This window comes from Caloenas nicobarica, chromosome 20 (assembly GCF_036013445.1).
Source record: "Caloenas nicobarica isolate bCalNic1 chromosome 20, bCalNic1.hap1, whole genome shotgun sequence".
NCBI classification, from domain to species: Eukaryota; Metazoa; Chordata; class Aves; order Columbiformes; family Columbidae; genus Caloenas; species Caloenas nicobarica.
Window position 1 is genome coordinate 5,872,468 of NC_088264.1, and position 26,534 is coordinate 5,899,001.

At 43.2% G+C, this 26,534-nt stretch overlaps 1 protein-coding gene across 3 annotated transcripts; it reads right to left on the reverse strand.

Annotated features, from left to right (window-relative positions):
- Nucleotides 1–26,466, reverse strand: KLHL20 (kelch like family member 20). Of its 3 annotated transcripts, none has more exons than XM_065649092.1 (13): nucleotides 26,381–26,466; nucleotides 24,288–24,348; nucleotides 16,340–16,913; nucleotides 11,858–12,016; nucleotides 10,601–10,695; nucleotides 9,269–9,384; nucleotides 8,718–8,901; nucleotides 7,384–7,527; nucleotides 7,044–7,177; nucleotides 5,700–5,908; nucleotides 3,979–4,085; nucleotides 1,778–1,858; nucleotides 1–1,693 (listed from the first exon to the last, which is right to left on the reverse strand). In XM_065649092.1, the coding sequence occupies exons 2-13, from the start codon at nucleotides 24,308–24,310 to the stop codon at nucleotides 1,663–1,665; spliced, it is 1,857 nt and encodes a 618-aa protein (XP_065505164.1). In that variant the 5' UTR covers nucleotides 24,311–24,348; nucleotides 26,381–26,466; the 3' UTR covers nucleotides 1–1,662. The 3 variants fall into 3 exon arrangements, with proteins under 3 accessions (XP_065505164.1, XP_065505165.1, XP_065505166.1); XM_065649093.1 differs by lacking the exon at nucleotides 26,381–26,466 and adding an exon at nucleotides 25,639–25,680; XM_065649094.1 differs by having other exon boundaries at nucleotides 1–1,858.
- Nucleotides 26,467–26,534: the final 68 nt, after the last annotated feature.

Sequence of the window (26,534 nt, forward strand, 5' to 3'; positions counted from 1 at the left end):
AAAAGAAATTTATTAAGATAGCACTATTTATACAAGTTACTCATGCTAGAAAAAAGCATAAATGATACATGTAAACATTTGTTTACAGAATACTTGTTTTCCTTGTAAAGGTGCAAATGATCTTCATATGTAAACACAAGAATACCGACCTTTAGGGGAAAAGGGGCTTTTAGAAAAGTTTTAATGACCCATTTATTACTGTAGTGTAATTGTTACTATATCCAAGCACATTAAAATGCTGAGTTACATGAATCAAAGTGTGAAGTCAATGAAATTAAGATGTCAGCACTGCCTTTTTCATCTCAAGAATTTGCAGTCTGCTTACTCTTTTAAAATCAGATTTAGTAAGGTCCAAAGTTGTATCAGGTGCAAAAGGTCATTCTAGATAGAAATTACAGTAAAAACATATCAGAACCTTTGAGTCTAGAGTTCTTCCTTCCTCTCCCCCCCCACCCCTGGGTGCCTCCACAGTTACTGAAACATGACAGTTGATCACAGTGCCAAACAGTCCCTCCCCTCTGAACTCTTGAATCGGCCTCATACCTTTCCCTCCTCTAAACATACAGAGGCAAAGTGCATAAAAAGATCACTAAAAGGGAAGGTGCCATCTCATCACAAGAGGAACTCTAAAGACAGACAAGAGGGCAGCTGAGGCAATGCTGGTTGAAGCTTTGTTGAGCAGGGGCTGACTGCGGGTCTGCCGTTTGAGCAAGAACCTGAGGAGCTTTGATCTAGGCTAGTCAGAATTAACAGCAGATACCTGTGTCCCCTCTTCAGACAAGAACTGATATCTAGCAGGCAACACGAAAAAAAGGTTTTTTGAAGTAAGCAACAACTAGTTATTTCTAGGTTGATGTACGGGGAAAGGAGAGACGGAAGCTGAACTTTTGTACCATACACTTGAATCATTTGAAATCCTGTTCACTCTCCCCCTTTTTGGGGCACTTCACTGATTCAGTCGATAGATGAGAGTTCCAGTTCTACTTCTTGCCTCCAGCAAGACTGAAAAGATATTCAGGGCACCCATCCTGTACTCTAAGAGACCCTAAAACATACCACAAGGGTTGGAACCACAATAGCTGGCAGGACATAGCCCTGCCCTACCCACCAACTTGTCAAAAATCGTATCACACATGCACATATACATATATATAAAATACATATGTATACGCGCCCATACATATGTATATAAAAAGCTGGAATTATCGCTGTGAGCGACACAAAGAAAATACATGATACAAATTAAATGAAAAAATAAATATACTCTGTGCACAGAAAAGCTCCTGTGCAAAGGTGGCACCTTGCAGGTCAAGTACTTTTTAGAAGCTCTCTGTAAATAAGGCAAAAGCAATGTTTTCTGTATCTCTTTCCTCTTTCACCACATCCACTGCTCACACAGCTGGAGGGAAAGCAGGAAACCCTCCTCTGTGCCAGACTTCCAGTATAGAACGTGGTCTCTACGTCAGCATTGTTTACGCTGCAGTAATTTTTACAGTTTGGTTTATTCAAAAAATGTCAACTATTTAGAAAAAATATGGACATAAGCCACACTTCTACTTTTGTCCAGTGGTTCCCTGGAGTCTGACAACGTGGTCTCCCACTGGGTGCACTCTCACAGAAGTCATTTTTTATAATTCCATAGAAAGAGTCACCGGCAAAGAGTTACATTGGATCTAGACCATTCATACCGCAGCTGCAAAGAGGTCCAGTGTCAACAAGTCTCTTCAGTTTTTCTAGGAATGAGAACCAGGGGGTGTCCCTCCCTCTTGATGCTTACCATATATGAGATTCACAGTGTGTCATTTTGATAACACCCACTCCTCCTCCCAGCCGCCGATAGTTCATCCCACCGTACAACCTGCAAATACAAGGTTTCAGTGGTCACGCTGATCCAGCTCCTTCGCTCAGCTACTAGAAGGAAGACAGAACCAGCCCTTGTAAGCACAGTTACCCCCTTGTTAACCTCTGGGTAGAGCGGACCGTGACAAGTTAGTTGGGTAGCAGTTGTTTTACATACTTCCAAGGTAAACAGCTGTACTTGCTCATGCATTTCTCTCCCAAAACAGAAACTGCTTCTTGTAAAGGTGCAAATGATCTTCATATGTAAACACAATACCAACTTCTAGGGGAAAAAGGGCTTTTAAAAAGTTTTAATGACCCATTTATTACTGTAGCATAATTGTTACTATATCCACACAAGAGTTTTCTGTTACTTGGCTAATCACTTGCTCTCTCCCTGTCTGGTAACGTGCGAGATACAGAAGAACTTTGTGGGCTGTAGATGACCTTGGGCTACATTTTGGGTAACACAAGAGTAAGACCAGGTTTGCTACTTAAAAATCAACTAATTTCTTTCATATTTCTAGTACTCCGAATTTGGATGATCCAACCAAGATGTAACACATCCCAAGCACCATCTGCTTCTCCAAAATATGTTACTTTACCAGTGCCTGCATTTCGTATGGAAACCTGATCCTATGGACTCCAGCATCCTACTCACTTCAGCTGCATATTCCCCTCTGTGCCACTGAAGTCTGCTGGCAAAAAACAGGAGAAGTTCTTCAAACAGCTCCTACCAACACAATTTGTTAAACCCAAATTGTGTCAGGAGCATTTCTCAGGCTACACAAATAAAAACATCCTTCATAGAGCTAGAGGTACAGCAAACAAGAGAAAGACGACCACAAATGTTGGTCAGCTATGTTGAATTCAGTGGGAGAAAAAAAAAAACACCTACAAGGTATTACCTTGAACAACCTCAACTTCTGTGAATGCTCGCCCAGGCAGTAACTCCTAATTCTAGACATCTTGTTATTGTTACTGCCACTGGAAGTAGCCAGAACCATTCAGCTATGGAATACAAAACATGTATTACTCTCTACTCAGCTGGTTTTCTCAGCAGTTCAAAAGGCATTCGCTATAGCTCAAACAAGGGGAAGTTCCTCCACTGCTTCTTATGATGGCTTATCTCAGCAGGAAAGGGTTAATCTACTAGTATTACTAGGCTGGAAGAAATAAGGAGATCAATTCATTTCTATTCCCCACCCCTGAAAGACTATTAAAGCAGGAAGAATACAGACAGGAGCCTGACATTTTATACTAGTAAGATTTGGGAATAAATACACAGGCAATTGCTTTGAAGTGTAGTTATGACTAGAAAAGAAATTGGAAAAAATAGCCTTTCTGCTCAGGGTGCATTTTTTGATTTGCAATTTCCTATTATTTCTCTCAGCTTGTAAATCAGATAAAATTCTTCTAATTGCTGTCTTGCTGTTTTAAAGGGGAAGAACATCGTATGCCCGAAGTGTTCCGTTTCAGCTCTTCCAAATGATCTGCATCATGACTGTGAGCTCCTTCTAAGGGCAGGCTTAGTTTTATTGGGAAGCAGAAGAGACTCAGCCCAAAATAAACAGAATGGTTCTCTCTCTCTGAATGTGGTCCATTTTTGCTACGTTCAAAAGTGGCACCTAAAAATCAAACTAGGTTTTGGTATGGCCTTTTGCTTGCTACCCAACAAGCCTGCTAAATCGTTTATTTTCTCTGGGTCTCAATAACCTACCTATATACCATTTTCCTACCTGTAAAAGATGCAATGGGACTTCATTCATTAAGTGTTGCTCGGATCTGTTGGTATACTCGGATGGTAAAAACTATGCAAAACTTGCTCCCATTTTACTTAAAATGGAGTCAGGCTGGAATTTAAGCAGAAATCTGCAAGAAAATGTTTCTCAACTGCCACAGTCATGGGGATGCTGTAGCTAAGTGGCATATTGAGACATTTTTGAAAATGTCATTCTCTTTCTTACACTTTCACGTGAGCCAACAAGCCACGATGTGAACACTGCGCTGGCTACCGCACCCAACTTCTTGGCTACGGTCTATGTCACATTTCTAATTTGGGCTGGGACAGCTCCAGCTGGGTGGCAGCAGCTACAGCTGCACATCACTATTTGATTGTTTCACAAACTTAACAGTTACCTCCATGTGTTAGCATCTGGATCGAACACCTCGATGGTCTTCAAGTACGTTGTGCCATCAAAACCGCCCACTGCCATCAGCTGCCCATTTACCACTGCGAGGCCAACCTGCAAAGCAACCATCACACATAGTAGCTATTTAGCTGGGATGTCCTGAAAAGCAGGGTTAAAAATCAAAATATTAACAAAAGGATTTAATAACCACGTTTGGTGAAAGGCAATCTGTAGTACAGGTCTTTTTTTGAGGAAAAAGGACAAACAAATAGCCTAAAAATAACAAGACATCAAAATATAGACTGTCAAATAAAAAGCAGAAGGTTCCCCTTAATACGATCTACAAGAACTAGAACCACTTGCATGATAATAGATACCTGAAAACCTAAGCCTTTGTCAGCCAAAATTTACTGTGTTCTGAACTGAAGTTCTTGACGAAGTATGACATGCACACATCAGAATATCAACCAGCCTACAGCCTGGAACACTTGCTTAAACTAGAACCATATGTAAGCCCTTAGTCTGCTTGGATCATCTGTAAACACCCTGGCCTCCAGTCTTTCTATTTTATCTTTCTGCTGAGGCACCAAAAAAAAAAAAAAAAAAAAACAACCAACCCCACAAAACAAAAAACCGCATTGAAATCTCAAACAGTTCTGTGGTTTAGGAAGATCACTTCCGGTGGAAAAAAAAAATCTCGTGGCATAACAGAAAAAAAAAAATGACAAGATCATAATGTAAAATAGTCCTTGTTTTGGCTTTGAGGAAGGTAGAAAGAACTCAGGATGGCTGCAGATACAGATGCATCTGTTTAGCAGTTTCTACAGAAAGCAAACATAGAAGCAGCTCATAAAAAGTCAATGTCTAATCAGTAACTAAATGGAGTGTTGGACAGTGTACGATATGCTTTGAGGCCAGAAAAAAAAAATATGTATTCTCTGCCTCCAAAACCAGTGGTTGCTCAAAATGATTCATGCTTGCCTCACCAGACATCGAAATACTAACACAGACAGAATTAATCCACTCTTTACGATATAATCCAGTATCCAATGATAAATATTCATAACATTTCATCTGTCCAAACACCATGACTACTTAAAACACTATGTTAATCTTTTGTTCACATGTCTACAGGGAGCAGTTGATGAGAACATGCTGTCACTGGCGACATACTAAGTGAAAGCCTAGAAACCCTGTTCCCACACAGATTTCTCAAGGCAATTGGAAGAACTGGCTGAAGTTTGTATCTAAACACATACTTGCCCAGTTTCCCAGCTCTTTCTTCTGGGCAAATAGGTATGTTCACATCCTAATTCATCCAAAGTGGACGGCAGGATGAGACTTGGGTACTAATTTTGATAGTGTTCTCTACCAGTATGTCACAGCAAGTATGGCTACTTCAGCAAGTAAAAGGCTGAAGAACTCCTCCGTTTCAGGCCTAAGCAGTTGACTCCATATAAAGGACTAAAACTATTAAAAAAGACCCTCAAATGACTCCCATTTCCCCATCCTCAGACACGTTAAATAACTGTCTAGGGCATGACACAACCATCACTTCATTCTCTAGTCTTGCTGAAGAGCTTTGCCTTTTTGCAGACCTTTCCCCTCACTGAAGAGAGGTGAAGGTACAGAGACAGCAAGAGAAAAATCCCACAAGATGACACTCCACCCTGTGCTCTCACCACGTGATTACGTGTAGGATACACAAGCAGATCAAGCCAAACTCACTCCGCTCCGGCGGGATGTCATGGCCACGACAGGAGACCACTGGTTGGTTCGAGGATTGTATCTCTCAGCGCTACTGAGCTCTGTCGTATCATCTCTGCCTCCCACAGCATATATCATGTCTTGGTACACCGCGCAGCCCAGGTGCTTCCTCCTCGTCCCCATGGGTGCAATCGTGTGCCAGCGGTTCTCCTGGGGGTTGTAGCGTTCCACTGCAGCAGAAACAACACATCTTTAGGCAACAGGGTTGGTGGGCAGTGGGGCTTAGCACTTTTGAACCTGCATCCAAAGTACTGCTCAATCTGTAAAGACGCTGCAGTTTCCATACACCAAAAATATGATGAACCAGTTTTTCTCTCACACTAATGCTTTTCTTCTATGGAAGGCTTGCTGTTCTCTCTCAAGTCCTACAAAGTCAATCACATTCAGCATCTTCACTCAAGAGTGAGCTGGCAATGCGACAAACCAACCTGCATTACCGTCTTGCAGTAGTTTTACCTTTGGCACTTTTCTTCCTACAGCAGAAAAGGGCTACTGCAGGAAAAAGATGCACTAGCAACTGTTATGCAAATGACCAAAGTATTTTATTCATGACGCGCTGCCAAATGCAGCATCAAGAAAGAAACAAACTACATGCAACCAGGTAATAGGGGCTCACAAGCCTAGAGAGTAAATTACTGTGTCACAGAATCACAGAATGTCAGGGACTGGAAGGGACCTCGAAAGCTCATCCAGCGCAATCCACCCACTGGAGCAGGAACACCCAGATGAGGTTACACAGGAAGGTGTCCAGGCGGGTTGGGATGTCTGCAGAGAAGGAGACTCCACAACCTCCCTGGGCAGCCTGGGCCAGGCTCTGTCACCCCCACTGGGAAGAAGTTTCTTCTCATATTTAAGTGGAACCTCCTGTGTTCCAGCTTGAACCTATTACCCCTTGTCTTACCATTGGTTGTCACTGAGAAGAGCCTGGCTCCATCCTCGTGACACTCACCCTTTCTATATTTATAAACATGAATGAGGTCACCCGTCAGTCTCCTCTTCTCCAGGCTCAAGAGCCCCAGCTCCTCAGCCTTTCCTCACACGGGAGACGCTCCACTCCCTTCAGCATCTTCGTGGCTGTGCTGGACTCGCTCCAGCAGTTCCCTGTCCTTCTGGAACTGAGGGGCCCGCAACTGGACACAATATTCCAGATGCTGGAATTCAAGTATGGTAAAAACCACATTCAAAGCAGAAAAAAAACCCCACAGCAAACTGATGACTAATTTGTTCAACAGCCATCTAGGGACACTAAGGACAAACAGGACAATGACGAGTGCTGACTACAATGAGTGGCAGCAAAGGACATACCAGTATTGAGAGGAGAAGTCCCATCAGAGCCTCCCACCGCATAAAGGAAGCCCCCTAGCACAGCCACTGCAACTCCCAGGCGCCTGGTGCTCATGGAAGCCACGCGAGTCCACTTGTTTTCTTTGGGATCATATCTGGCAAAAGAACAAACACCAAAGTTTAGTGAAGTGTTGACATTTTCGCAAAGGGGCAGGAAGACTGACCTTCTCTCCAAATAAAAATCCCCATAAATTGTGCAGTACTTACCTCCTCTCCAGCTCACCTGCATCGACTGCACCTTCTAAGAGACCCTCTTCTTCCTGTGCCCCACTTTTTTTTTTTTTTTTTAATAAAAAAGTACCTTTCCACAATGTTGAGACAAGAGACACCATCCTGGCCACCCACAGCATAGAGGTAGCCCCCAAGAACTGCTACTCCAACACTGGTCCTGCAGGTGCTTGTGGGGGCCACATCACTGCTCCACTGATTGGTCTTTGGATCATACCTAGAAAAACACACCAAACACCACAAATTGCTTGTCTAGGTAGGCTTCAGATTCTCTCATGCTTGGGAGAAACTCCCAAGCAGCAAAACTCGCTGATCTTGAGCTTAAACTGCAACACAGCTACCTGTAAGTTGCATAAAACCCCTGAAGTGATATAATGCATCCAACACATGTTATTCCAGGGATGTTTAAACTGCAGCTTGAGATGATTCAAACTGAAGATCAAAGGTTTGGGTTCATAAGAGAGCAGGTTACCAGGGGCTGGCTGACATGTGGTGACTTGCACCTACGCAAAGAGCAGCAGCCAGAGTTACTCTGCTGGATGTTCTCTGCAAGTCACACAAGAACTCAGACAGCGTGGGGACCTGCACTTCCAGGTAAGAGATGAAGGAACCAGATGGACTTGGGAAACCAGAAACAGGGAAATATAGTGCATAGGAGAAAAGTGCAGGACATGGGAGATGTAAGGCTAAGGTCGTGATTTGGGAAGCTGGGAGTATGCAAGGAGATATGTGGGAAAGAGGCTCGAAAAGGAAGGAGATATTTGCATAGTTCATTGGATTTTTTTACAGGGCTGAGATGTAGAATACTAGGAGTGCTCAAGTCATGTGGCTTTTAGGCCTGGGGATTGCCACCTCCCAGAAACAGCAAACTTGGTAAAGCTTACTTGACTTCAGTTTTTCACAGGTCTAAAATTGACCTATTTTCCTTCTTCTGTCTTAGTGCCAAGGTTCCCTAATTCTCTAGTTACCCCTCCACAATAAAATTCCAGGACCTTTCCCTCAACATCTAAGAAATGCTCAATGTAACCTCACCCTCCTCAACAATGCTAAAGAAATAAATCAGCAACTACAAAGAAGGTTAACCAGGATCATCACTCCTCCCCTCAATTATACCCAGACCCATTTCTAATATACGTCTTCCTTATACCAAAGGTTATGTCTTGTCTCATTAAGCTGGGCATAACACGACACAAGCTGTTATGCATGAAGTCCTAGTTCAGCAGTAAACCAACACAATTTTGAAGGGGTATGCAAGGGAGGAGGAAATGTAGATAACATGTAAGATAAATTTCAGGTTTTCAGCAGAACAAGAACACAGGTGGGAAAATGAACTCATTTTTAAGAGGCTGCACCCAGGCTTAAAAATTCAGAGTTAACATTTTGCATGTTGGCCTTACGCAGACCTACCTTTCTACACTGTTAAGGTAAGAGGAACCATCATGGCCTCCCACAGCATAGAGGAGATCATCCAGAACACTGACTCCAACACCACAGCGTCTTTTGCTCATGGAAGCCACCATCCGCCACTCGTTGGTTTGAGGGTCGTAGCGCTCGACGCTGGAAATTGCATCCCCACTACACCAGCCTCCCACTGTAGGAACCAAACACAAGAAACAGCATCACAAGAACGCACTGGCCTCACATATTCTTTGTGTGCCTGGTACAAATAATCCCTCTGGAATTTGTCAGCCTTAACCCCATAGCCCCATCTCTGAGTTACTTATTCTAAGGATTATAATTAGAAGAGAGAATGTGATTTTCAAGAGGATTAACCTAAGTTTGGAAGTACTGTGGCATTCAGAGCAGCAAAGTAATCACACAAGTAAGAAAACGTAAGTTAAATCTATAAATATTAATGCACAGGTCACTTCAGGAATATGCTGTGAAGACTGGTGTTACAGGAACACTAAAAACCCAGCTTGAGTCTCCTGACCTCAGCCAGCAGGAGCTATACATACCTGCAAAGAGCACTTCTCCACAGCGGATGGGTTTGCGTGGTCTAGTCCTTGGTCCTTGCATCAGTGGCCGCTCTTGGGGCAACAGCAGGTAGTTTTTAGCTTCATCCACTAGATCCCTGTGCAAGACAGGAAAATATTAATCCCCAAAGTTCACCACCAGTCTCAGAAGGTGTGAATCAAAACTGATGGCAAGAGCAGCCAGCACTAGTCATGCACTTCAGGTATTCACGAATCACTTAAGTGCATGAATAGCTCTAGTTAAAACGTGCACTGTCACCTAAATATTCATCAGTTGTTTACAAGCCATGTACACAGTGACAGCAGTAGACCAGTATCAATATTTGGCCAGAGTTAACAACAGATATTGCTTGCTATAATGACTGATTAAAAAAAAACCAAAAACAAACCCAAAAACTATGACAAGAGATTTGTCAGGCTTACAGTGCAGAAAAGACAAACCCAGCCTGCCTCAAGCTAAAACTTAACAACCAGTTGTTTTGCCTAGGAACTAAACAGGAGTTGAAAAGCACACAAATACATAACACACACACACACGACCAATAGATGGAGATAGTACCCTTGTGATGAATATTTTCTCCATCAGCTCTGGCCAGCTCACACTGTCCATCCATTCATGACTTGCCACCTGGACTAATCCTAATATTCCAAACCCTTGAATAAAACAAAAAAGAAAAAAAAAAGTCCTCCTTCCCTCTAGAATGTGGAATTTCCCCAATATGAATGCTTATTCAGGAATAGAACAGTTTAGCCTATCCCCTGAACATTTTACATTAAGCACAAGAAAAATTGCGTGCTTTATAGATGATACAGAACACCAGAGAACCAGAAAAGCGAGACTCGTAGCATAAGACGAGGAAATTACAGTTTCCCTGCACTAGCATTGTGGGAAATAGCAGAATCTAATCCCAGAGTCCAATTCAGTTATCAAAGTGCAGACTTTTACATAAAAGAACTACTTTAAGTCCTAATGAGATCATGAATACCACGGAAGTGGTAAGTTGTAGTGAAAGGTCATGACTAGAGAAACAAAAAGTTGAAATGGAAAATACACTGAAGGGTATTTTACCAACAGTCAAACTGCATGCTCAAAGTTTGCTATTTCACTGAAAAACAGAAAGAACAAAACACTTCTAGGGCACACTACTGACTATTATGCAAATAGAAAACACTCTCTTGCGTCTCTTCTCCTCCCAGTTGCAAAAGAGGAAATCGTGAGATATCACCCATTTATCACTGACAAACCAGCACCGTTTGAGAGAACAGATGCAAACACAACGAAATGCAATCCTGTAAATCAGTGAGGAGATTTACCGGCATTCCTCATCGCTCTTAATAAGTGGGTCAGAACCCACTGTACCCACAAGAAACTTGGGACTCAGCAGCGGTAGACGGACATGCTGCAGGACCTAAAACACAAAACAGAACATAGATGGTAAACCACAAATACCCAGAGATGCAAGAAGCCAAGTGGAAAAACAGTGGCTAACAAATTTTGATAAAGAGTTAATAATTCCTCTGGCAAACATGCATGGTCATTTACACATCCAAACCCTGGCATTTTAGTTAAATGCCGCTCATCTTACAGCACCTTTGCCTTTTCACTATACCAATTTAGATACCCAGCAGAAAATCAGTCTTCGAAAGGGGACAATCCACTGGATCTATTAACAGCCGATAACAAGGTCACAGTTGAAAACCATTAGAAAATTACAGATGTCAATATATCTGCCTGAAACACTAGTTTAGTTTGAAGTTTTATCAGCCATTTAGTTCTCTTAAATATGAGTGGTATTGTGCAGTAAATGAACAATAACAAATAACATGCCTTTCACAATGGTTCAGAATTTAGAGGTATAGACGGAGAGGTGCAAAAAGGGAAACAGTTACAAGAGCTCTAAGAGCTACCTTGAGAACAGCAGGTTTTTCTGGTTTAGTTTGTTTATTTAAAACAATTTTCAAAAGCTTTCCACTAAATAAAGCTGCATTTAACGTCTATTTCCAAAGCAGAAACACTGAGGCAGGCAGACTCTCACCTCTTTTGATCAGAAAGCCTGAGACTTCAGAGGCTTTCCAGCTGACAGCTTTGTCAGAATGGGTACTTCTCTGCAAAATGGCTTGCCTTAGATGAAGCATCGTATTTCAGCAAAACCATTCTGACAAGCTCCAGTATAAGATCATGAGGGCTGAGGCATAAATCAAACAGCAGAGCCTAACGATACACTGCAAATGAAGACAAGCTTTTTCTTATCCATTTCTTTTTTTTTTTTTAATACAACACTCAAAGCAATGCAGGCAGGTTTGTCTGGACAGACTACCTGAGTGATCTAGTTTGGCAAGTCCTACCTGGAAGCAATTTAACAAAGCCCCTATTGAAGGCTCTAGCGACTGCACCTTCGAGCCGAGACGAAAGGAAAGTGCAAGCCACGTAACCAAGGTAGAAGTCAGAGAGAATTACTGTGGCTTTGCACGCGTTCAGGACAGTGACGCTGTTGTGGCCACCACCGTATCAGCCCTCCTTACTTTTCTCCTGGATAAAGCGCTTTTGAATGTTCCTGAGCTCAAGATTACCTGTGGCAGCTGGGGTCTTCTTTCCTGAATGCTGTATTTCACCCAGGCCATCACCGCGTTGAACACCTGCTCTTCACTGCGAACGTTTAACTCATCACTGGATATGATGTCTATGAGCTGGTTGGCAGGAAGCAGCATGAACTCCTCGCTCTCCATTACCTGGTTAAATGAAAAGGGAAAAAAAAAAAAAATAAAGGAAATACGGAGAGTGGCCAAAGCACCAGAGCCATTCGCCACTCCAGCACTTCAGGAGACACAGCCCATTTGAATTCAGAGTCTAAAGGACTGATCCAGGAAAGTGCCCGATACCCAGCGGTTTTGACATCAACACACGTGAAGCGTTTGCTGCACAGAGCAGAATGCCGTCCCTAGCAACACAACAAAGACACTTTTACATGGGGATGCAAGTGAAAGGGTGTTCCACACAAAGTTGTTTTGTGGGACACTTTTAAAGGGTTAAACCACAGAACACACTGATCAGGTTTCAAAATCGAGGAAAAACAAAGCCCTTCTTTAAAAATCAGTCTCCTTGTCTGCCACGTCTAATATATAAAGCAGAAATAAAAATGTTGCACAGGTGATAAATACATGACTGAAAAGCTGAATCTTGAAGAGAGAGGCTCTAATCTCAAGAAATCCAAAACAGAGCACAAAAATAAGAGTCTCAGAAACAAGCTACCAGAGGCCTTGTAGAGGACATGGGAAGTCTTCCTTAACGCCGATTTGTGGCAGAACAGACAATATTTCAACAGAGGGAGACGCACTCATTCGATCCTGCCTCTTTTGTTCACCCTAAATATATATACATGGAGTGTGCACAGGTCCAGATGCACTTAAGAGGGAATCAGAGCCTCCCAAGACACCAAGGACTGATGTCTCGTTAAATTCAAGCCACTGACAATGTGCGAACACGTTAATTCCTTTGGTTCCCCACGACAGGGACTGAATTTCTCAGGAGGCTTTAGCTGCCGCTGAAGGACGGTTCACACCACATGTGTCGGTCTGCGACTGCCCGGAGAGGTTCCAGACCTCACACACAACCACGTCTTCTGCAGCGATACCGGGCGGACGGGAAAGACGCAAGAATCGAAGTAAATACAACTGCAAAAATGGTTTGATTGATAATTGTCAGCTCAGCTTCCCTACGAGCATTCCCAGTCTGCAGCCAGTCATCTCCAAGAGGTTCAGTGACAGAAAATAACTGAATATGGCCTTGTCCTTATCATCTGCAATCACATTAGAATTCCAGGACTTATTTTATGATTTGCAGCATAAACAAACGAAAAATGCATTCTTTGACACAATCATCTCAACAGCAGTTGGCTGTGCAGTCCTTTTACCTAAAGAAACTAATTAGGAGCACTGAATGGATATACAGAAATTGCAAAGTAGTGAGAACAGCAAATATAGTTAAAAGGTACATGAGAGACGGTGAGATTGGTTACCAGACTTTGGTCTAGGTTGCCCACACATCTCTTCAAGCCTTAGAAAAAGAACTGGGTTGGCCATTAAAGATCGTTACCAGCATTATTCCACAGTCTCCCTCCCTTATACAAGGTCTAGCTTATGTCTAAACTTTACCCTCATGGTTTTAAGTGCAGCCTCAGACTCTGAAAACAGAGGCGCTGGAAATTGAGGAGTTGAGGATGGTCACCCAGACTCCCCCATCCACCCGCAGAAAACCCAGTTGCATCAATGGCCTCATAAAACTCAAAGTACTGGAAGCACTCTGGCAAACCAGGTTATTACTACTATGCAACTTCTTAGTTTACATAGTAAAACAAATAATTATCTGAAATGCTTTGGCTTATTTTGGCTTAATTATCCGGACACTAATAATTATCTGACTAATATTAATGGTCTATTTGACTGACTTGTTTACTCAACAAGAATTGGATGGGCTCCATTTCCTCTGCAGTTTTCATGTGCATTACTGCTTTTACAAATAGATAGAATAAATGTCATAGCATACAATATGGAGTGCAATTTCTGTCTGTTGATAGAAAGTACAAGTTGTTCAACCTTAAGTATATTTCTTTTCCCTTCGCACAGATGTCGGAGACCAAACAAAAAAATATGGAGGCTGTTCCTGTACAGCAGAGTTGTTAATAGAAACATTTCACATTACACGCACAAGATTCACAGGGGGTTTTAGGCAACAAATTGAATTGAGGGGAACAGAAACTTTGAAAAACATTTTACCAAGAAGTTAATGATGTAATGCAGCAATACGCATAAAAATTAATAGAACTAGAGGTTAGCACAGCAGAGGACACGAAGCAATTCAGACTGCATTCAAAGTAACTGCATGGGTTGGCTCGATGCCTGGTGCTTAATATTTCACATTGCCATTTGGGAAATTCCCACCTCACGTTTCTTTTTGCCAGCTTGGAGGAACAATGACCATACGGTCTCTGCCAAGAAAGGCACATTTTTTATCAGTTCTCAGCCTCCACCGTGGAGGATGATGAAGTAGCCAAGTCACTGGCTTCCATCAGGGATTACCAATCCACTCTCCAGATGGAAAATAACAGCAGAATAGAATACAAACCCAACAAGCAGCACCATTAAAATTGTTTGCAGGGAAACAGTGGAAGAAAAATGAATGGTCATTAAGGATGAAGAGCTGCAAAACTCCCACGGAACCGAAAGGGACACCAAAACCTGTCCAGGCCAAAGAAATAGTGCTCTCATCTAAGCAACTGTTTTCCAGAGGTCATGATTCAGTTAAACCAACTATAATTTGCAGCATCTTTGAGGAAGAGAGTGTTTTCTCAAGTCCGAAACTTTTGCCTTTGTGTGCTCTAACAGGGATAAGGAAGACAGAAAGTTGTCTTCGAGGGACTGCAAAAGAACTTCACAGAAGGCAGCTCTTAACAGCCAGCTGCATGTATTAATGTGAAAACAACTTTAAATTGTTATGCTGTTTAAAAGTTATTTAGAGGCTTGTAAGCATGTCCTACTTATGTAATAACGAGGAGAGCACAGATTTAACCATTAAAATGACCAAGCATTGAAAATAAACAACCATCTGGTTATCATCCTGTTCCCCCTCCAAAAAAAGCAGAAGAAATGCAGAACAGGCATGGAGCACATGAAATGGCCAGCTAAAATGCAGGGGCTTTAGGAAATCGCCAAATTTAAATAAATAAATAAATAAAATTTTAAAAAAGAAACCTAAAAAAAACCTACAGGCGCAAACACAACAAACTCTAATCTTAAACAGCAAATTCTATTTTATAGTCTTTATGTTTAGAAAAGATGTATTTAATTGCAACTTTTAGAGTAAACTGATGTCACATATCTACAGTTAGATACCAAATATTGTCTCCAATGTGTCTAACAGTCAAGTTCAATCGTGCTCGCTTCTGCTCATAATTTTCTTAAGTACTACCTGACTGAAATTAATACAATTCCAAACTGCTTCCTGCAGGGAAAAAAAGTTGGCAAGCTGCAATCAATCACAGCACCTACATACTGCCGCCTCTCTAGGGAAACTAAATTAGCACCAGGACTCAGTAACTAGAGTTACTCCCTCTGGAAAGGACCCACCTGTGAAGCGGGTGGAAAGAGGAGATTTCTCCACAGCAGGCTACCCATTCCAAGGGACAGAAAAATGCAGTTTTTGGGAAAGACAAGAGATTAATCTCTATCAGGGGAACAGGCTTTCATGCTGAGCACACTCCTAGCATAGCTGCTTCCAAAACATGCACAAATGCTTGTCCCTCCAACCATAGCTCTGGAAAGACACCACTGAAGTGTTGGGCTCTTTTCTGCATCTGGGTGTAATAGTTAAGTAAAGACCCACTCTTCTCCTGTTGCTCACAGAATCCTAAATTATTATGCTGATCCTTCCCTGAACCAGTTGCTGACAATTTTTTCCCTAAATAATCAGCTAGGCAGAATTAACAAAGGAAAAGAGTCTTGAATTTATAAAGGTCAGCTACGAAATTACACTTTTGAATTACTTTCAAACAACTTCTGCTGAATAATGGATGCAAAATCCTAGTTCTGCTGCAGCAAGGGAGTTGAAGACTCCAGTGAGGCAGCTGTATGCTCCCCAATACACCCACTTTTCCAGTCCCTAAACTCAACATCAATTTTTTTGGTTCTATTGATGTACTGTCCTCACTTTAACACCCGTCTCCCCTCCAGCCATGTAGAATTTCTGAAAGTGCGGTGGAATGTCACACCATGTCAGATATAACACCAAACTCCGACTACACCTGCAACCCTGCCTTCCACATAGCGCTCGTGACACGACTCTAAGAGAAGAAATGCTGTGGATCATATACAAATCACGAGTGCAACGCAGTCCTGCAAGTACCTCTTCCCTCCTTCTTCCCCAACTAACGTCTGGCACTCATCGCTATTAGGGCACACAGCAGGATTTGGAAAGAAGCACAAAATGAGAGCTGCCCAGGCTCTCACAGGACACCCTCCCGTGTTTTACCCCACAACTCCAGCACACCAGCTTCTTACCTCCTGGAAGTTGTGCTGTGTGAACTTGTCAGCGATCCTCAGCAGCTCCCGGCACGAGTGAGTGTCAGCAAAAGCTCGGATGCCCAGGCAATTGGAAGGGTCCAACTGTCTCTTAAGGAACTCGCAGCAGGCCTCCTGGATCTCAGCCAGCTGGAGAAGGCAAGCAGCTGGCAACAAGGTCTGGACGTTCCCCTCTTCCACGGTGATCTGAGAGGTGTACGCAAAGTCAATCAGCAGCTCCATGGCCCTTTCGTCGATGTCTCTGATGACGACTTCTGTCTGCCGGCTCTCTGCCAGCTCCCCGGTGAACATGGCTCGGAAGTAAGGGCTGCAGGCTGACAGAATCACCCTGTGGGCGTAGATCTTCTTCGCGCCGACTACTAGGACCACATCGCATAACTCCCGGTGCTTCCGGAGAAGATTGATGACTTCTAAAGTCTGTCGAGGGTGCTTGTCGGAGACGTAGGGCATGCGAGCAGGCTGTGGCACGCCTTCTGGCAGTTTGTTGGGATCTCCAAGTGTGCAACGGCTGGTCACGTCCATTCCGGTCTCTCCTGGTCGAGTGCTGGTACACCTGCAGTGGAGGAAGCCATAAGACAGGACCATCGTCAACTAATGTACCACCAACTGTCAGCCAAAGCTCTACAGCTCGCACTGATTAACGAGCACGAAAACCAGCAGTGCCCGTAGCTCTGTGCTGGAACGTGGAAACAAGCACGTGATCCCATGAGAGAGGAATCTGTCTCAAATCAAAGCGTACCTAGGAGTAAACAAATGCCAGTTTGCAACAGGCTTATACCTATTTTTATATGCTTTCCATGACACAGCCCTGTAATATCCAACTACACATACATATTTAACTGAACCTCATAATAGCCTTGTGCAGTAGAGAAGTATTATCCCCATTTCATAGAGAGTGACTCAAAGCAGAAGATTAGCTGACCTGCCCATTGTCACCTGAGTTTTCTTTGACAGAACTGGAGATGGATTTCCACTGCAAAGAATCCCACCTGCGTGATTTAACCAAACTCCTCTGTTCTTCTACCTACGTTTTTGATAGGGTCGCTCATCACTGTGATATCTGAACATACTAAAATGTCACAGCCCGTCACAGTAACTTAAAATGGCCCGCAGCCTACCACAACTATCTTTCACATTCACGGAATATCCATTCAATCATCATGTCTTCAGATATTTTTGAATTATGGAGGCTTCTGACTCAATCCACCTTCCCCAACACATTTCAAAAGAAGGTTAATCTTCCCCAAGAATGACAGACTAAGAACTGCAGAAGGCAATTGGGATTATCAGAACAATCAGGAAAAAGTCAAAACAATCAAAGTATCCACAACTATCGGCCTACCAAAAAAGGAAGAACATAAAGCCAAGATGGTAACTTTAGAGATGAGGAACTACTTAAGAATATATAAACCAAGTTTCTGGCATGGAGTAGGAAAAACATTCTCCCCTCCCAGCTCCACATGCAACGTTCTAGCTACTTGATGTCTTTCTTTACAAAAGTTCAGGTACCTTTTCTTCGTCCCTCACATCCCTGAGCAGATGTCAGCTCTACCACGGTTTAAGTGCAATATCGCTCCGCAGAGCAGCACAACAACGCTGACAGATCACGCTTTGCACCATGTATACTAACTGGAGAGAGGAGGAATGCAGTATTGCCCCGAGCCCTTCTGCAGCTCTGCTGGGATGAACCAGGATGACACAGCTCATACTTAACTTTGCAGAGACGTCTGCCTACAGCCCAGGTTTCACCATCACATTATGACCAAAATCTGTGCTAAACAAGAAGAACTAAATCCAACTCTATTTTCAGCAACCAGACTAAATAAGCAGATCGTTGCACACATAACTGAGATGCCATTTTGCGTGTTTGGAGCATATTTGAATTTCTGCCACATATCATATGAACAATTATTAAAAAGACACATCAGCAGCAGTGACACATCAATTACTATAAAAATAAAGAAAATATAGGAAACTACTGCCTATTCCCACTTCAAAGGAAAGCCATCACTTACACCAATTAAAGCACACTGAGCAAAATATCAGAATACTGATGGTTATGAATTATCCAGTGAGTGCACCGGCTGTTGGAGAGGTACTGGAAGACCCAATACATCTTATTCATTACCAGCTTCACTGGTGCACTGGCATTTGTGAGCTGTCACCACCTCACTTTGTTCACACTAAGAGTTAAAAAGAAATCTCTCTTCACTTTGCCATTGCTCAATGTACTTTGCAGCATGCTTGAAGGAATTAAAAAAATAACTCACATCTTTTCCTCTCATTATTATGTCAAATGCACTTTCTAACCACAGGGAAACCAGACTCTTTGCAGCAGTTCAAATTATTCACTTGCATCTTCGCCTGTTTTCCCATTCCCCCCACGCCCTCTCCTTGATCATCACATTCCGATGTTTCAGACCATTACCTCTTCCTCATATCTTAGTTACACAGATCCAGCTGGGTCTCCCCTCTGGGTCTTGCTGCTTGTTCAAGTTCAGCCTCTGCACCTTAAATGCCTCGTTTTTTTAATCCCTACTCCATCTTTTTTATATCCATGACCATTCTCCTCCTCCGACACCTCTGACAAACCCTTCTGCTGTTACACCACCTCTTGCTCGCCTCCACCCGCTCTTGTCCCTCCCAACCCAAATTCACCTGGTGGGGTTTGACAACCATTTCCAAAGTTCCTCACGAATAATGCAGCTAAACTCTCCCTCACAGCAGCATACGCAAACTAAGTTTAATGGTACCCCCAACAAAAACCCCAAGAAACCTTGGCTAAAGATTTACCTAATTGGCTTACTTAGCAGCTAAGGCCAGAGGGTAAATAATTCAATCCCTCTGCCAAGAGATGGAGAAAGGTGGTGACCAAACCTCCCTGTAGAGTCCAGCTCTTGCTAAGCAATCCAAATGGATTTTGTTGTGCATTAGGGGTTTCAAGCAATGTCAAACCAACCTTTAGGAGAAAAAAGAAAAAATAAGAGCCCTATTAAGACACATACTACTGTAATAATTTGGGGCAGTTTGTCTTGACCAGGCTGTCAGTCAAAGCATCTTAGCACACAGCAAGCATTTTTCAAGTAAAAGCCCATTTCACATAACTAGAGATCACAAGAGGTGGTCTGTGTCCACCACAGCATCTCCTTTTAGAAAGCAGAACCCTTTTGTTATGCCTGTAGGCTTTCCTCAGAGATAACCCTCACTAAAAACAGCCCTAAAGCAGATCTCAAAGAGCTTTTTGGACTGGCGCAGGTTCTAACTGCAAAAAGATTAGATTAAGGCTATGCTGCCACAAGGAACCGTGTCAGTCCCACCACCCAAGACTCTGCTGACACACAGCAGTGGGGTGGACCAGCTTCTGCCACGTGATTAGTGGCCAGATTTAAGCAACAGTCCTAGTCCTTCCTGGCCAGAACAGGATTCTTCTGCCCAAATGAGATGCTGCTGAACACCTCTTTAAATTAAGGAAGGTGTCTGGTTAGTGAGACCTGGAGGCATTCCTGCATTGTTCCCATCAGCGTTCATCTGAGTACCTGCATTGTATCCAATCCCCTTCTTCCAGGAGAGAAAGTGCTGGTTAATGATTAAAGAACATTGAATGGATGGGAAAAAGAGTAATAATCAAATTAGCACTCCTGATTCATCCATAACTTATCTCTGGGTGAGGCAGAAGCTAGTGATCAATGGGCTTGGGAATTTCCATACTGGATCAAACCAGATGCTTGATGTTAAGCACTGTGGGTTGCTGCTATACACAGGCACAGAAGTGTGAATTAAAAAGGACACCGTCTGATGGCATGTGTCTCCACGAGGATAATAATTTAACCGCATTATGTGTGCATTATGCATATATATGCATAGAGAATGAAATGATGAGTCAGTAGCTTAGAGGTGTGAAAGACAGAAGGCAGCACTTGATTCTCCCATGGCAGGCTGGCTGCCTCCCCCCGACACAGGCAAAGCCAAGAGCTGCTCCTGAATACTCAGAGTGATTAAGAAGGGTTGAGGATTGGAGAAGAAATGTGTCTGCAAGGATAAAAGATTCACACTCAGCTATGCAGATATTCTGGGCTTAGCTTCCATCAAAATGCAGGGCTGGGGAAATCAGCAAATACAATGGGATTAAGAAAGGGCTGACGAAGGATCAGTTTTTGTAGCACGCTGCTGAAAAGCACAAATGGGAACACTGGCAGCCTGCAACACTGTCAGCTAAATAAATTGGCTGCTCTGCCTCCATTTTATTCAGCTATGCCAGTTCCCAAAAGTTTATTCATTAACACAGGCATCCATGGCACATCCATCCTTACTGCTTATAGAAGCTTCTTTCAAAGTAAAAAAAAAAAAAAACACACCACACCAAACCTAATAATATATATCTAAGAAAAATACTCTGATACTGTCATAAAGTTCCTTAACTTTCAAGTCAGAGTGGCCTGCACTTTTTTTTGTTGAAGATAATGTATGTTTTCGCATGAGATTACATGCAAGCTTTACCACAGTTCAGCAGGAAACAGGCTGACTTAAGGCCTATGAAACCAAAGTCTCAGGCTTAAAATACTGATTGAAATCCAAAAATCACACACTGCTCTACAGAATTTCAGTAGCAATGGATTTTAGTAGCAAATGAAGATAAACCAAACCTGTAGTGATTTCTGTCAACATGTCATCTGAATTTAATGCATACACAAAGAAAATATTTCCTATACTTCTTATAGTACTGCTAGAACAACCACCTTTTACTTGACTCAGCCAAGTGCAATACCTTCAGCAACAGAAGCAACCACCACAACACTGCTGACTAAGTAAATGGAAATGCTTTATTGCGGCAATCAGTACTCTAGGAACTAGTTAGCTAAAAGTCTGATTTATATATATATATATATATATATATATATATATATATATATATATATATATATAAAAATACCACCAACTCCTTTTCTTCCCTTGACAGCAAGCTTTAGCTATACATTCTCAAGGAGGCTGAGTTATGCAAACAAGCAAATAAACCCGACTGCAGTATTATTTTACATTACTCAAAATGAGAACAGCAAGGATCTCCTGTATATGTCCCTATTTACACTGTTTAGTTTGATTTTCACTGACCAAGCCCAGAAAACTCAGTTTCAGAAAGAATGAGGATGTCCACATGCAGGAAGATGAGGTCATGACGGGTCTCCCAAAACCTTCCTAAGCCTTTTGCAGTTTGTCTTGGGCAAGAGCTCTGTGCAAACCACCGGTTACCTTTCTGAGGGTGTGTGAGAGCCCAAGCACAGCACCCGGGGTCTGGCTGCCGGTGCCCTAGCCAGCTCTGATACCGCACTGCTGTAACCGGGGACCAGGCTGCCAGGAAACAGCTGGGTGAGAAGAAGCCAGGGAGCCTCCCTGCTTTTCTTGGGAGCTGCTCAAGCCCTCGTGCCTGGCCTGTGTTGAAGGCACACACGTACCTGCGCACGGGCCCCACTGACACCGACAGGCTTCCCGGCTTGACCTCAGCCCTTCCTCATCATCACAGACTTGCCTGACGAGCACAGGACTCTTGGCTGACCCTGCTCATCAGATCCGCTCTGCTCTCCGTGCTCGACCACTGGAGAGGTCCCTTCTGCCTTGCTTCTACCTTCAGCTAAACAATGTTCTCTTGCTGCTGCCTGACAGTGAGAAATAACAGCCTGCCCCAACTACCACTTCATTTCTAATGCAAGATAAATCCTCTTTGAACATCAACACATTTTCTCTACTATCATGTTGGCAGGAATAGCTGCAATGCCTTCCCTGTTCCAATTGTACTTCCTATCCTCCGAGTGCCGTTCACATTTGATACCAACTCACTGTGTTTACTAAAACAGTACTGACCAATTCTAACTCCCTTCTTCTCGCAGTATCTAACAGGACTCTCACATGTGGTATTAAATGGCTGCAGAGCCCAGAGTAAAAAGATAAAAGCAAGTGCTCCACCATCTGCTTAGCTGGACTTCACAGGAAGATCTGTGAGCCTGAAATCCAATCAGAAACCTTTTATCATTTTCTGCTAAGACACACAGTAGAATAACAAACAAATTTTAACAATCCACACAGAGGCCCTTAAAACATGCAAGAATATTCAATAACCGACAGCTCTTGCCTGTGCTTGTCAGGTTAGACTGCAGCAGTACAATACATTCAGGCGGAGATCAGCTGAAAGGTTAACTCAAAAGTAAAGCCATGTAAATATGTCAAACGTGTTATCCATGCTCTACCCTGGCTTGCCAGAGAAGGAGGGAAAACAAAATACACTGAAAGGTCTGCTCTGCATCCATTATCCAAATAAAATTAAAAACCAAAAAAAGCCTGAAGTGTCAGGATCAGCACCACAATAAACCTCTAATTCTCCAGCCCCGTGCTGTTGCCGACCACTATAACGACCCAGTCTGAGCAGCAGACAGAACTTCCATGATAGCAAATCCAAAGCCACAAATTCACAGAGACATAGAAACCTCAGCACTTCAATTCTCTTCCCTCAATGCAACATGTAGAAAACAGCAAACAAAAATAAATTTAGAACCTCAATTTTTCTGTTAGGTACACAAAAAATAGAGAGAAAACAAGAACACAAGCCAAGTTAGACACCAATTGTACATCATTTTGGAAAAGCATTTTGATAAATGGAGGACAACATAAGAACCTGAAAAGCTGTGGTTTTACATTGGTTAGGATTTAAACAGTCTTTCATTGCGGAAGACTAAGACAGAAGAGAGCTCATCTGCTACTTGATCCATCTCAGAGAAAAAGGAATTCACTCTAAAAGTCACATACAGCTCCTCATTGTCTAAACCACATTTCTTATCTTAGCAAAAATATCAAACAATACATAGCCCCAGTGACGCCCAAACTATGTCCTAAAGTTTACTCATGAGCTTAACTGAAGCATCACCACAGTCTCTTTTTGCTGCACTTGAGGGGTTAATTTAATTAAACAACACAGTGTCACTCTTCTAGCGTTTAAACGAGTAATTCTTACCTCCTTACATGGAACCCAGGCTAATGGTTTCTGCAAATGCTGTAGCTAGAAATGCTTTACATGTTCACCTATGGCTAAAATTCCTTGCCTTCTCTTAAGCGACTGTTTACAGAATTATCCATAATAAAGTTTCCCTACTTTCAACTACCTAAAGAGCACAGACAGAACAAGCAATTTGCATGAGTTCTCTTTACTTCATTTAGAGGTGTAGAACTTCAAGAAACTTTGCTTCCACACAGCCTGGATCACATACAGAAATGTATCTGCTGTTAGGTTTTGCTATGGGATTGCCATCAGATAATGAAAAGCAACTAGAACTAGCAGACAATCCTGTTTGCCAACCTGTCATCATGCTGATTTACTGTGACCATTTTTTCTCTATATAACAGATAATGTTTCTGACATAACCACAGCAAGAACTCCCCTGAATTAAACTTCAGCTGCATCTTCAGCTCATTAGAACTGAGGCAGCTGGCATCCATAATTAGAAAACAAAAACCTCCTTTTCACCCAAGACCTCACTCTATCAAAGGGACTAAACTCCTTTAGTTAAGAGAAAAATAATGGCCCTTAAAAATCAAGTTTAAATTTATTTCCAGGCAGTTTATGTCATACAATTTGAATACCTAAGTAATTAAATACTGAATTTTAAATATGATAGTAAACGGGGGAAGTAGCGAGGGTGTATAGAGAATTATGATAACTTGTGTGTCTACTCCTCCTAACAGCACATTCATTTAAAGACTTCTGGTCTTGTAAATATTGAAAATAAATACATCTAAGTAAGGACTAAAGATAAATGCCTTATATTCTAATTCCGTTAGCCAGGCCTTCAAAAAAAAAAAAAAATTATGGTTTAAGCACTTACGAAACCAACTCACATGATTTATCACATTTGGATAAGGACAATTGTGTTTCATATCTTACCTGCGCATTGGCTTTCCGTCCATGCACCGTGAAGAGAAACCTTCACCCTATGCTTCAAGACCTGATCAAAACAAAACAAAAAAAAAGAAATAAAAGGGTGATATGCTGGAGGAAGAGAACCATCTTTCCCCTCATCAGTCCAGCTCCAGGACAACAGAACTGACCACATCCAAGTACTAATAAGCCTTCGAGCTCTTACCCATCTATAAAATTCACAGCCTAGATTAACAATGTCTGGAATGCAGAGAATAAAGCAGAAGAAAATATAATCATCATTAAAAGTAGTTTCACCAGAGCTGCATAATGATTCTTTAGGCAAATGAACACACGTATCACAAAGTCAGTAAACCGTCTGCCTCCCTGAATCCTTGAAATTGTTCTACAAAAGGAAAAAAAAAAAAAATCTCAAGTAACAGGGTGCTCGCTCTCACTCCTTGCTCAGAGCCAGGAGGTATCTCTCTCCCTCATACATTTACCAGAGATTTAAGGCAGGCTGGCACCTAATAAACAGCACAGCGCTGCTCAGCAGCTACACTGCAGAGCCAGAATTTCATATAAGATAAAACTTGTGTCTGGAAATTGAAGATAACTATGTGCCCGAGAGGTAGGAGGGATGCTAACAATGGTACTACATCTGCACAGATTAATGAGGCTGCCTGATGCTCACACTTCCACTCCAAATATTCCTTTTCTGAGAGGAATAACAGTTTCAAACTGCACAGGCCTTCCATATTCAACCACTAACGTCTAATTCTAATGCAGATTTTACAAGGGCATCACTCATCCCAATTTCATTGCTAATGACTATTCAATTGGGAATAAATTTAATTGATTCATTATTTAAAGCAGTAAGCCTAATGTTCTGTCAAGTATTACAAGCACAGAAGCGTGTTCTGTTTCCCTATTGATATTCACAGACTTCTTCCCATCGAGAAATGGGAAACCAGTGAAACTATAAGAAAAGCAGTGACAGTATGAGACTGAGTAACTCTTAAAACAAACAGAAGTAACATTTAAAATAGAAAAACTTAAATTTAGGAAGAATAAAGTCATTTTTGGAAGACTGAGACTGTCAGATTGGAGGCCTGCATTCAACAATAAGAAGATATTTTTGGCACAATTTGAATTAAACTACAAAAATGCCTTTGGCTTTATCTGACTATGCGAACAAGCACCTTATTTGATATGCAACATTCTCCAAGTACATTATCACAGAAACACAAACAGAGCAGTTTGCCAGTTAACAAAGAATAAGCTCAGACTTGCTGCCTCCTATAGCTGCAAATTACTCGGGTTCATACCTCTCTGCAAATAAAGCAAGCCAGTTCCTCCAGGTTCGGGCATCACATACCAATTTAAATCCAAGCTGTGCGTTCCCAGCCTCTCCCCGATCAGACTTTGCCACTTCTGCTCCCACCAGTGTCGAGCGGCTGTGGGGACACGCGAGTCCTGCGGCGTGAGCCGGGGGGACACCAGGTGCCCAAGTGGCACCGCCACAGCTGCCCCTGTGCCAGAACACTCGCAAAAGCCGTTCTGAGCCCTTCGCACACGCCAGGGAACGTGGACGAGGCTATTCTTAGACTCCCTGATTGCATCAGATTTAATCCCCTTAAAACCGGCATGAAAAGTCGTCGGGAAAAATAAATAAATAAGTAAATAAATAAATGAAATAAATAGAAGCGTTTTGGGCTGGAGCTCTGGATTTCGCGCTCTCCTCCGGTGACACCACGGTTTTCCCAGCAGAACGTGGCGCTATCGCTCCCGCGGGCACAAGCCGGGTGTCCGGCCGGTGGCTGCCCCGCCGCGATGGGCACCGCTGCCCTCCCGCCCCCTGCCCCGCAGCCCACGGACACCGGCGGGCAGCCGGCCCTCACGAGGAGACCGTGGCGGGCCGAGGGGCCGGGCACGCTCCCCCGAGCCGCCGCCACCTCCCCACGGGCCCCGGGAGCGGAGGGCCCAGCCGCCCTGGGCATCCGGGCAGGGCAGCGCGGCCGGGCCGACACCGCAGCGTCGGCGCCCCCCGGGCCGCAGGGCCCGCAGCGCCGGGAAGCCGACCCCCGGCAAGGAGCATGGCCCGTGTCGCGGAGACTCACGCCGGGCGCGGGATCCCTCCTCCGCCGCAGCCGAGCCGCGCTCCCGCAGCAGCCGCGCCGAGCCGAGCCGAGCCCACCCCGCCGGGCCGCCCCTCAGCGGCAGGAAGCGGCCCGGCCCCCGCCAACCGCCGCCGCCGCCAACCGGGCCCAGCCC